Source organism: Haliotis rubra, unplaced genomic scaffold (genome assembly GCF_003918875.1).
Source record: "Haliotis rubra isolate DU_JTF1 unplaced genomic scaffold, ASM391887v1 Scf654, whole genome shotgun sequence".
NCBI lineage: Eukaryota > Metazoa > Mollusca > Gastropoda > Lepetellida > Haliotidae > Haliotis > Haliotis rubra.
The window spans coordinates 517,031-530,844 of record NW_025767362.1 but is presented as its reverse complement, the minus strand read 5'-3'; the positions used below and the strand labels follow the sequence as shown (position 1 = coordinate 530,844).

At 40.4% G+C, this 13,814-nt stretch overlaps 1 protein-coding gene across 1 annotated transcript; it reads left to right on the top strand.

Moving 5' to 3' along the window:
- Positions 1-651: 651 nt before the first annotated feature.
- LOC124257257 (cathepsin Z-like) lies at positions 652-10,878 on the top strand. Its single transcript, XM_046691271.1, has 7 exons — positions 652-719; positions 3,844-3,959; positions 4,442-4,666; positions 7,618-7,768; positions 8,359-8,434; positions 9,768-9,857; positions 10,597-10,878. Exons 1-7 carry the CDS (start codon positions 652-654, stop codon positions 10,738-10,740), a joined length of 870 nt encoding a protein of 289 aa, XP_046547227.1. The 3' UTR covers positions 10,741-10,878.
- The last annotated feature ends 2,936 nt before the right edge of the window (positions 10,879-13,814 follow it).

Below are 13,814 nucleotides of genomic sequence, written 5' to 3'. Positions count from 1 at the left end.
AGTATCAAACTGTTACGCCAGTTCCAAGTGAACTTAACGTAACACGATGCCTTACTATTTGATTGACTGTCTCTTTTGGCCATCTCTTAAATACTCATTAACATATACACTGTATATCAAAACAGAATGGGGGTGGTGGGGTAGCCTAGTGGTTAAAGCGTTCGCTCGTCAAGCCAAAGACACGGGTTCGATTCCCCACGTAAGTATAATATATGAAGCCCATTTCTGGTGTCTCCCAACCCGTGAAGATCCGGATTAGAATTGGTCTAAAGTAACCCACTGATGTCGCAAGAGGCGACTAACGGATTCGGGTGGTCAGGCTCGCTGACTTGGTTGACACATGTCATCGGTTCCCAGCTGCGTAGATCGATGCTCATGCTGTTGATCACTGGACTCGATTATTTACAGACCGCCGCCATATAGCTGGAATATTGCTGAGTGCGGCGTAAAACTAAACTCACTCACTCACTCTGGTGTCTCTCGCCGTGATATTGCAAGAATATTTCTAAAAGCTGCGTAAAAACTATATTCACTCACTCAAAACAGAATAGTTTGTATGACAATTAAAAGTATACACACAATGGAATTATGTTGGTGCCTTTGACCAATGAAAGCTCAAAACACCAGCCAGACGCTGTAGCTCTATTAACAATGTCAACAAAGCCAGTCAACAAACGAGAGGAGCGGGATAATAACGTTCCCTCGCAGTCAATGTTGATGTCAGTTAACGACATTATGTGGACGGAAAACAGATCGTAAGACAGCGTCCAAAGTCCGTGTAAAACACAACGTTTTGCTGTTTGAGTGTCGGTTCTTTTTCACCGTTTACCTCGACTTATTTCAGTCATCGGTGTGCTAGTCCAGGCCAATATTATATATTCACTGTGAAAATTGAAATAACCGGAATACGATATGCGGCGTAAAACATCCTTCATTTGTTCTGACCTCAATACAGGCCAACACAACTGTCAGCTGCCCTATATATTCATATACACCACATGTGCTATGACCTTCCGGCCTTTATCAGATATTAGATAGTAGCCCCATCACATGAACAATATCATGTGACAGTCAAGGCATATCATACAGTAAAGAGACACCAAGGCAGTCATGTTTGTCAAAGTCGTGTTGGTTTTAGCATTAGTTTCCGTTACCTACGGAAGAGACAATAAGTATAATGGGAAGCCATATTGCTTCCAGCCTGAGAAAGAAGGGAGGCCAGAGGTCAAGTAAGTACAATTGACTACTGCCATACTTAATATGTACGTATGTACATCATCACGTGACCTATTCTGTCTGACCGCCTCTGTGGTGTAGTGGTTAGAGCGTCCACCCGGAGAGCGGAAGGTCGCGGGTTCGATCCCCGACCGCGTCATACCAAAAGACGTTAAATATGGTACTTGTTGGTCCCTGCCTGGCGCTCGGCATTAATGGGTACAACAAGGACTGGTCGGCTCAGAGTCAGTACAAGGTGTCTGAGTGGGGTATTCATGCTTCACTGCGGCATGGTATCTCAGTGGGCTAGCACTATAAAACCAGCTGGGCTAGAACAAGCAGCCACACATACACATACACACGCATGCACGTCGTCATGTGAGCGAAATATTTTCAAACACGACGTTAAATCCTGTTTCGCCTCACCTCACCTCACCTCACCTATTCTGTCTACAGTTTAGACAAACACTGACCACCTCTGTGGTGTAGTGGTTAGAGCGTCCGTCCGGAGAGCGGAAGGTCGCGGGTTCGATCCCCGACCGCGTCATACCAAAAGACGTTAAATATGGTACTCGTTGGTCCCTGCCTGGCGCTCAGCATTAATGGGTACAACAAGGACTGGTCGGCTCGGTGTCAGTATACTGTGTCTGAGTGGGGTATTCATGCTTCACTGCACTATAAAACCAGCTTAAATTTGGGCTAGTACAAGTTGCCACACATACACACGCATGCACGTCGTCATATGAGCGAAATATTCTCAAGCACGACGTAAAACCCAATTTCACCTCACCTCACCTTAGACTAACAGTTCATCATAGAGTCCTATTTTATGGGGTTCACTCATGAACCACAACCAGGTGTCTATAAACTACATGTATGTAATATCAGCCGGAGACGAACCTCTCAGAGCGCTAAAGTGGAACTGTGGAATTGGCATGAATGAATTGGAGTTTTTCCTGATTTTCCGCTCCCCATTAAAGGTGACATGCAACCAAAAAATCAAACATAATTAAAACACAATTATCACTTATTCATGACATATAATATACATTGCTGGTTACGAAAACATATAAAAACAAAATTATAAGCGTACAATCCCAAATCGAAAGTGCAAAATTGTGTACTTCGGTATACTTCCCAAGAAACGAAGCAGCCGGGATACCGAACCCAGTCAGAGCGGGTGGGTGTGCACTCAAGTGTAACGGCTGGTTCATTTGCAGATGCCTTCACGGCCTAATTGTGTGTATATATATAGAGAGATGTTAGGTTTTGTAAATACATGCTCATTTTTTGTGTATAACATTTTGCAATCAACACACATCATAACATGTCATGTGTTCAAGTATCACACCTGCCTGTCTGTGTAATTACATAATGTGACAGAGACCGAACTCGGGCCATAAATCAATGCATTTTGTTTATGGTGTATAGCCTGATTGTTAAGTTCAAATCGCTTGTGGTCAGTGATAGCAGCTGTGTATTGAATATTGTCATTAGCAGACAGGCAGGCAGACACACAGGTGTCAATAAAACAAGACATTGAGTTTTGTCTGTGACAACGACATATCTATATCACAGTTAGAAATTCTGTCAACGCTAAATAATGACATTGCTTTTAAGTATCGAACTGAGAAAGTGTCTCGGTAAGAAGAACGTGTGGTGAAGTAGACAAATGAAATTATATAAACAGTTAATTTACTGTTATAACATATAAAAAGCTCGCGCCTGTGAGATATCAACAAAACATTAGAAAAATAGCTCACACCAAAGCCTTCACCGAATATTCACCCGACAACCCGCTTCCAAGCTGCGCGAACCTATTTACTTGCGCACGTGCTATGAGCGCAGCCCAGCTGTTGAAACCCGTTTTCCCCAGAAAAGTCTGGGGAAATTTAGTGAAACGTTTGAACTTTTTTCATCGCGTTATTTTTCAACTTTATAAGTTGAATTTGCATTTTTGACGATTTGTTTCGGTATGTCCATACCGAAAGGTATCAGAATCTGCAAAGTTGTGTTTTACGTTGCATGTGACCTTTAACCTTCGATGTTTCCTTGGAGACCGATCTCTGGTTTCCCGCAACTTACAATCAGTGACAGTATCTAGACTATACTATCTGTAATGATATTTGACATTCATACATATTTAAAGTCATAGAGATGTTTATCACATGCTTCCTCTTCAGGGCAATCAATACTGTGGTTATCGCCCTTTTAAATCTGCTATTAAGAAGCGATATGAATGCTTATTTAAGTGTCAACTGGTCGTCGCACGTTATATTTCAAGCGTTAAGGAAGACATGTCTAACAAAACTTCCCTACTTTGACTTGTACCATACATTTCCTAATTTTGTGAACATACTTTCTATGACGCTTCCTCCGGTGGGGCAGGATACGCTCATCATTTCGCGAACACCTGGTGTCATCATTATTTGATAGTAAGCATATGCCCTGTCACCGTATCTCATTGTGTCAATCACTTAATTGGATAGCCCAGATTCGATGGTTTACAGACCACGTTGTAAAGCTGTAATACTGTTGAATATGGCGTCAGCTAGTGATTAAGTCAGAAATGCAGAGATGGGTGTGGAAAGGGTTAAGTCGTTTCTATTTCTATGCATTTGGTTTCAGGACCCACCAAAGAGCCTTCGAGCAACCGTTGAAAGCATTGCCCAAATCCTGGGATTGGCGTAATGTGAATGGAACTAACTACTGTGGTACAACTCGCAACCAACACATTCCGCAGTGTAAGTGGGGGCTAATGTTCGCTGCCCAGAAAACATTGATGTGAAAAAATGGTATAGTGTGTCATTTCAAAGAATACAACGTGCTTCCTCTTTCTCGGTTTCTCACATACTGACCCTACCAACTAGAAGGTATTTATGGGGCTCCTCTTCTCTTTGCCCTTTGTTGCCAATTTGATTAATTTCATCAAGTCATAATAATAATGATATAAATGTGAATTTATGATGCGCCTTTTCCACGTACAAGGCACATGCTCAAAGCGCTAACACTTTATTATCCTGGATAACCCAAGCTGCCTGTTAGGCGACAGAAGGTTAATAGTCACGTGACCTATCCCACCGGGAACCCATTTTCTGCAGGGTGAACAGAGGCAATATTTAACAAATACTAACTTGCCAAAAGTTAGTACAACTCACCTTTACCGTTCCATCAGTACCAGAAATTTGTTAGCACCGTGATTGTTATATACCTTACTCTGTGACAGACTGTGGCTCCTGCTGGGCCATGGGAGCCACCAGCTCCATAGCAGACCGGATCAACATCAAGAGGGAAGGGGTGTGGCCCTCCGCATACCTGTCTGTCCAGCACGTCATCGACTGCGGCAACGCCGGCAGCTGTCAAGGAGGCAGCGACTACAAGGTATACGAGTACGCCCATAGCCACGGCATCCCTGACGAGACCTGCAACAACTACCAAGCAAAGAACCAAGGTGCTGGGGAAGGGGGGAAGAGTGCGTGAGTGAGTGAGTGTGGTTTTACGCCGCTTTTAGCAATATTCCAGCTATATAAATGGGCTTCACACAATAATCCATGTGAGGTATCAAACCCGGGTCTTCAGCGTGACGAGCGGACCCTGTAACCATTAGCCTTCCCCACGCCCCGGAGGGGAAGAGATGATGTAGGGGAGCGGTAGAGGCAGAAAGTGTATATTATCACATGAGGAGGTATTAGGCCTTAAGTTTCGAACAGTTTCGCTGATACACCATCTTCTTTAACGAGTGTAAGTAACGTTCATACAATACGTTGGGTGAGTATTTGTTATCTGTCCAACATAATAGAACATTTATCACAGTTGACACAAGTAACTGAAACGGTAGTATACTATTCACAATCCCATTCCAAAGAACATTCGAAGTCACTGGTTGCTCCTTAAAATCGCTTATAGGGGTAGTAATATTGGCGTAGATGAATATTCGGAGTTGTATATAAATCTCCGCTTTGACTGTATTTGGTATGGCTATACAACATGTAATGTCAGTGACCGAGTATCGTACAGAACGCATTACCAACTCTCCGCTTTGACTGTATTTGGTATGGCTATACAACATGTAATGTCAGTGACCGAGTATCGTACAGAACGCATTACCAACTCTCCGCTTTGACTGTATTTGGTATGGCTATACAACATGTAATGTCAGTGACCGAGTATCGTACAGAACGCATTACCAACTCTCCGCTTTGACTGTATTTGGTATGGCTATACAACATGTAATGTCAGTGACCGAGTATCGTACAGAACGCATTACCAACTCTCCGCTTTGACTGTATTTGGTATGGCTATACAACATGTAATGTCAGTGACCGAGTATCGTACAGTTACCACAGAACGCAGTGACCAACTCCAACTCTCCCGCTTTGACTGTATTTGGTATGGCTATACAACATGTAATGTCAGTGACTGAGTATCGTACAGAACGCATTACCAACTCTCCGCTTTGACTGTATTTGGTATGGCTATACAACATGTCAATGTCAGTGACCGAGTATCGTACAGAACGCACAGAACGCATTACCAACTCTCCGCTTTGACTGTATTTGGTATGGCTATACAACATGTAATGTCAGTGACCGAGTATCGTACAGAACGCATTACCAACTCTCCGCTTTGACTGTATTTGGTATGGCTATACAACATGTAATGTCAGTGACCGAGTATCGTACAGAACGCATTACCAACTCTCCGCTTTGACTGTATTTGGTATGGCTATACAACATGTAATGTCAGTGACCGAGTATCGTACAGAACGCATTACCAACATATGTCGCGGAGCGGTATATCCATTCGCAGTGCCTTTATTTATAATTGATAATGACAAGGTGTATCCTAACTTCCTTCACGTGCATACTCGTCATTAGTGTGTGCTTAATGCTCTGTGATATCAAACTGAATATTAAGTGAACTCCCTACTTGTGTGACAATAAAGTACTACGATGGCAATATTTGTCACAATAGTTTTCACTCACTGAAAATGTTAACAATCCCTGATCACAATCATCAAGTCGTTCTACACAGATGCTGCATTTCGGATTTACCACTCAAGAGGGAGGCTGATCACAGTCTTAATCTTAAATTAAATAAAGCTAATTAAAATACTTTCAAATTCTTCTCCATTTTGATCATTTACGGCCTCTGAAACTGCCGCTTCCTCTTGTTTCCATGGTTTCATGCTATTAAGGAATGTTCAGGAATGTTTTGGTGAATATAATATCGGTGTTTAGTTAATTAATTATTTTTAGGAGCATGAGTGACGTTTTAAATACCATTCTCAGTATGTCGGCCTACATATAAGCGATTTGTTCTGGTAACGAGGATACCGTGCGTAATCTACCCGGTACGTCTCAAACAGTAAGGGCATAGTTGTGAATCAGGCCAATCTCAGCAACAGTGTCACAGACTGACATATGGCAATAATGACAACGTATAGGCCTACAATGGAAAATACCAACTGAGTGTGAAGCCTATGCCTTCTTTGAGTTCTTTAAGCTAAAGATAAATAGTAATAATAATAGTAATAGTCCGCTTATATGGCGCTCATATCCAGGCACATTGCCTGCTCACGGCGCTACGTACATTACTATCCCCGGTCATAGGACACTATCGTACTTTCCGATACTTCTTCAACTCCCTGGAATATACAGCCATGCTGCCTGTTAGGCGCAACGAACTAAACACTCATATTGCCAGCACATCCTCACGGGTACCCATTTTACAGCTGGGTTAACTAAGACAATGTGGATCTAAGTATCTTGTCCAAGGATACTACGCAAATGTGCCCACCTCGGGACCCGAACCTAGGTGCCTCCACCGGGGATCGAACCCGGGTCTTCAGCGTGATAGGCAGACGCCTTACCACTGCACTACTGCGCTCAACATATCATGAATATGTTCAAAGATAAATATCATGAATATGTTCAAAGATAAATATCATGAATATGTTCAGATAAATATCATGAATATGTTCATGGATGAATATTATGAATATGTCCAAAGATAAATATACGGTATATGATGAATATGTTCAAAGATAAATGTGGCAAATGTGTTCATGAAAGAAAGATGAACATGAATATGTTCAGATAAATATCACAGGGGCGTAGGAACGGTTTTCAGAGCGGGAGGTCTAATTTATGAAAAGTATTGAAAATCAAAATGAAATTGTAGTTATTGTAAGGTAGATATGGTTTCGCCACCCCCACCCCAAGCCATCCCCAAGCCCCCATCCCTGTTCCTACGCCCCTGTATCATGAATATGTTCAAAGATGAATGTGGTGAATATGTTCAAAGATGTGGTGAATATGTTGAAAGATGAATGTGGTGAATATGTTCAAAGATGAATATGATGTATATGTTCAATGATGAATATGGTGAATATGTTCAAAGACTGCGACCCCTTCAACTCGTGCGGCACATGCACGACGTTCGGCGAGTGTAAGCAGCTGGGCAACTACACCCTGTGGAAGGTGGGGGACTACGGCTACGTCAAGGGCAGGGAGGACATGATGGCAGAGATATACACAAACGGACCAATCAGGTGTCGATGTGTTCTTTTTATTGTTGTCATAATTTCGTTCGTGCAATCGTTCCTTTCTGTCTTCTTTCCGTCTGTCTTAAACCTTTTAGCAGGTAACTTATTTAATGTGTTATTAACTGAAACCCCAAAACTTAGTTCAATTTGAAATGCCAATACTGGCTCACATGATAACCTACAACCACTTTAGCCTGCCTGTTTAATCAATTGTTAAGATTGGCAATGTCAAGACGGAGTAAGCATCTTATCTGAACACATCCCAGTAAACGTATTCTTCCTATTTCGGAATATTTACATGGTACAAATCGGTGCACATATACATAATTCATGATAATCATTGATCTGTGAAATACAAGTTGGAATTGTCTTCGGCATCCATGCTTGTCTGAAGAGGCGATTCACAGGATAGGGTTGTCTATGTCATCGTACCCAAATCGTGTGGAGCGATGCTCGCCGGAATGCCAATGGTTTGTATGGTTCAGGTTTGTTTATTTACAGATCGCCGCCATTCAGCTGGAATATTGATGACTGTAAGCAGCTAACAAATAAACAATCCTAATATTTACTAAAGTACATGTACTTTGTTTTTCCAGTTGTGGAATAGAAGCAACCAAAGCCCTGGAGAAGTACCGCGGCGGAGTGTATGCTGAGTATAACGCTACACCAGCGGTAAGTTGATTAGGCACTGGTGGCACTGTCGCTTGAGGCGTGAAGAGTTGTTTCCCTTCGGTGTTACAGAAACCTACGATAGTGGATTTTAATTCCGTTCGTCTTGACATTCCCTTTATGTTTATTGGTAAGAAACACCCCCGTGCTCAAGGGTTCGTGAAACTAATAAACACGTAAAACAGGCGTCCCTTCCTCCAAAATACTCCATTGTAGGAGGAGGTTTGCCGACGCATTTCGTAAGATTCAGGCAATATCGCAGCGAAAAAATGCTTCTACCTTGTTAGAATCGAAGCCCGAAAGTACTCTTACCGATGTTTATTAACATTGAACACTATACACTACTCAAGAGCGATTTACCATTAGTTAGATACAGTCTATTATTCGATATACTGCAAGATGAACTTGTCCACAGCGGTAGCTCACCGCTTTCCATTTACTAGTATCTCCCTTTGTTTGGCTGTTTCTCGGTTTAGTTGATTATAACATCGATGAATTTTAACAATTAGCAAAAATTATAAATTTTATTTTCAAAAACTCCTGATTCGCATTAGCTTGCACGATAATTGATTGTAATTGTATCTATATTGTACATCGTTTAAGACAATTTCTTTGATGCGTTTCTGTATATTTTTATTGAATCACAATATGTTGGATTTTTGTAATTATCATTTACTTTTTTGCCTTTGTCAATCTTGTAATTTTCGTTTTTATAATTTAATTTTTAGCTCCTGTACCAGCGTTGGTGGCGTTTCTGAGTTAAATATTGAACTTGAATTTGATAGCATATGCGGGGATCCTTTGTGTCGTCGTACACCAGACATCAGATCCCTCTTTATTGTATCCAGCTGACATTGCCATGTTCTCTTCCCATGTCATTCAGTGTAACACATCAGTAATATATTTTGAGGTTGTTCCCGGTATTTGGACAGCATCGCATAAACGCAACCATCATCAACAATAGCGTGCGCCTGCACGTGGAGTCATCAACTGTGGCGTGTGATTGTTTCTCAATTGTATTCAGTCTCGTCTTTGTCTTTGTCAAGTAAACGTCTCTTATTTGTACATCTGTGTTGCGTGTTATGTGGGCCTGAAGACCTTACAATATTGTGTTGGATGAGGACTATTTTTATGGATATACAACTTCTTTATTCTGTATAGGCGACGTTTCAACATAGATTCTAATGTCGTTGTCAAGCAAGTGATGACAACGACATCAGAATCTATATCGAAACGTCCCTATACAGAATAAAGAAGTTGTATATCCATAAAAATAGTCCTCATTCTTCATCCACCCAACTTCTAGAATGCCAATCAAAGAAATATTGTGTTGCAGATCAATCACGTCATCTCGGTGGTTGGGTGGGGAGTGAACGCTACCGGCACCGAGTACTGGGTCGTCAGGAACTCCTGGGGACAACCTTGGGTAGGTACCGGCACAATCGATATCATTCGTCTCATTCCGGGGCAGATTACTTGAAGGGGCGATGGGAGAATGGTGGAATGGGACAAGCAAGCAGTGGTTCACTTACCAGAAGCGTTTAATGCATAACATAAGTTTCACTGACGTATCGAAATTGCATTCAAACAAAATCTGCACATTGATCATGGATGCTATTTAGCATATTATATAAAAACGTATCATTATTTGTTATAGTAAATCGGCCAATATTAACGAAATTGACTTATATTAGATTAGACGATGGTGGGTGGTACTTGTGGCAATACTGATTTCATAGAGAGCACCTACATGGTTTAAGTGCGACCCCCAACATGGCGACACACAACATATGGGGCTTTATATGTATAACTGAACTTAACTGAATCGTCCATTTACTGTGTTGATATACATGTATGTGTTCTAAATCTTCCCGTGATGAAAGTGGTCCCGTATCAGTCAAGGGCAGACAGAATGATATGGATGTTACTGACTCAGATACGTGCGGCCATCGAGCCCAATTTCACGGATTCTAGTTTGCTTCCGTTTGGATATTTGCTTATGTTGGGTTGAAGTTAAATTGAAATGATTGAATTCAGTTTCCAAAGACAGTGTTATATTTTTGTTATTTCCATGAAAATATCATGAACTTAAAACATGGCTTATGTACTGTGTTTGATGATTAGTTGTGTTTGATGATTTCAAGGTAAATGGAACATTGTTGCAGGGCGAGAGTGGCTTTTTCCAAATAGTGACCAGTGCCTTCAAGAACGGTCAAGGCAACTCATACAACTTGGCCATAGAGACCCGCTGTGCATATGCTGACCCCATTGTACCCAGACAACTACAAGCCTTGATTAACTATCTATGAGATGACGCGTACTATCACATAATGTGCAATAAATAGCTTTACACTACCTCAGTATATATACATACTACATGTATAATTTGTCATTCTGTCAACTTGCTCTTAATTAAGTATATAGGAAATAAACGTATTTTCTATTAATCTTGTCCGTCTGCTGTGTGTGATTTCATGCGGTCTGATGGCCATCACAAATGTAATACATTCCGGGGAAGACACGAATGGATATAATATATAGAGGATACTAAACGACCTTCCGTGTAATATCATTTTTATTAAACGAGTTAATGATTTGGTATCAAACGGGCGAAAGCGATTTTGATACTAAATCTTTCACGAGTTTAATAAAAAAGGTATTTCACGGAAGCGAGTTTAGTATTCTGTTTATTACTCTCCAATATAAATTGATAGAAAGTGCCTACTGACAGTGTGATGATTCTCAGCTTTCCGCGAGTCAAGCAAGGCCTAATGCCATTGTGACAGAGGTATTGGCATTGTGACGTCATAACTGTAAACCAGTATGACGTCATACGTCTAGCGGTATTACACTAGTGTAATATTGCCGTAAAAATATTACACTGCAGTATCTTCCACGGGCGAGTAATAAATATTATTATCCTTGGTATTTTTTCCCTTACTGGTCAACATGTGGGTGATTTTTGTACACAGATGGGTCTGCAAAATCCCACTCATCATAATATATATAATTTATAAATCATACATATAGGTTAGTAAAACATACTGACAGATTTAGTAAAACATTCATGTAAGTTATCATTTTTTGTTTTCTTTTTTTTATTTCCCCCCATAGGTGTAGTAAAACATACATATAGGTTGAGCAAGCATACATACAGGTTCAGTAGTAAAACATACATACAGATTTAGCAAAACAAATATACAGGTTCAGTGAAACATGCATACAGGCTTAGTAAAACATGCATATAGGTTACGGGTTCAGTAAAATTTAAACATAGGCTTTTGTAAAACATGCATACACATTTAGTGTAACATACATGCAGGTTTCATGCACGTGGGTTAAATATAAAATGCATATAGGCTTAGATACATACATACAGGTTTAGTAAAAAGGTTTAGAAAAACACACATAAAAGTTTAGTAAAACAGGCTAATGATACATACAGGTTCAGTAAACACACATACAAGTTAAGTTAAAAATGCATATAGGTTTAGTAAAACATGCATATAGGTTATAGGTTAACGAACAAACATGCAAACATATACTTAGTGAAACATACATACAGGCTACTAAACCATGCATACAGGTTCAGTAAAACATGCACACGTGTTTAGTAAAACATGAATAAATAGGTTCAGTAAACATGCATACACATTTAGTGAAACATACACCCAGGTATACATTAGTGGTGTAACGATTAGTGGTGTATCGATGTTTGCATGGTCAACTACGCGAAACGAGTGCATCGATACAAAACACATTTAGGCAATATATCAGGAGGGTCCATGATACATCGATGTATCGCCACATAAATACTAGTGAGTGAGTGAGTGAGTTTTACGCAGTTTTTAGCAATATTCCAGCAATATCATGGCGGGGGACACCAGAAATGGGCTTAACACATTGTACCCACGTGGGGAATCGAACCCAGGTCTTCGGCGTGACGAGCGAACGCTTTAACCACTAGGCTAGCCCACCGCCCCTCTTAAATACTACTTAAAGTTGTAAGGTATTAGGAATAGGAAGGGAATCTCTTTGAAATTCTTCTGAATTATAAAAGCAAATTTGTTTTGTATCTGTTATTTTTCTTACATGAACAAAGGAGTTGGTGTACAAGTCAAAAATCTTCAAACTTTGTGAACTGTAGAATACTTGTCTTCAAGTAATTGAAACATGTTTTAGTTGTTTGACAAATAGCACCATTTATTAACAACTATGAACAATGTCTTAGCTTTGTTAAGAGGGAGAACAAAGATAACATAAAATTTAGAAAGCAGACTTAAGAATGTTTTCAGTGATTCTGAATTCTGATATTACATTACAATGAATTGTTTGTGAAAGCATTGGCGTAGAAAATCACAACTTCCCAAAGGAAACTTCACTTTCAAATTTAGTTCTATTAGATCAAGGCATACTGAATATGTTTCAGTGTACTTTCAGAATGCAGACATTTTATTAAATCAACAGTTTTTAAGTTTTTGTGAATGTAACACAAGTTCTGTTGTATAACATATACAGTTTCAGTCATTTTAGCTATCATATCTGTTCTGTTTTTAGAAATTGTAAAGTATCGGGATATGTATCGTATCACCACCATTGTATCGTGATGATAAGGTTCCTTGCCAATACGTTCATGATATATCGTCCTACCTCATTAAACTGGTATTGGGATAAATCGTCTCACCACTTAGGCCACGATACACAGCACTAGCATACATACAAATCCAGAAAACTATTACATTAGCGAATCTAGAAGTAGTGGTTGATTGTAAAAGCAACGTGAATGGCCTGGTGATATCGAGACATCCATAGTTTCAGACAAGCGAGGGTTGATACTCGACCTTGGTGTCAACATTTGCATATACAATAGAAATACATCGAGAGTTCGGTTTCAGTATATGTAACTTAACACTATCCGACTAAGAGGATTACTTAATAGTTAACTTTGAGATTTAGACAGTCACATATTTCAACACATTTCAACATACCACGCAAGGTGATGCGGCATATCGGATAAACACATCATAGATACCCATATACAGACCCACTCCTAGACGTTGGACTTACAGAGAAGGTTTATTGCGAAACACTAACTTATAACCCACTGCAATATTACCAGACCTGTGCAGTCTCACGGCGCGGGCACCATGTCTTGTACATATCCACTGTTGTTCGTGCTCTGTATTCTAAGAGTAGAAGCATTCTTCCCCAACCGACTGGCAGCTATACCGCTCGGCGACAACACATGGACTCATGAGGACATAACCGAGCAGGGCGTCCTTAAAGCAGTGGCAGCTTACTTTGAGGCCAATAACACCAGGTTCTCCGAGAGGGGGTTATCACAGAGATCAAATCTGACAGCCAGTTACTTGTTTCGTCAATA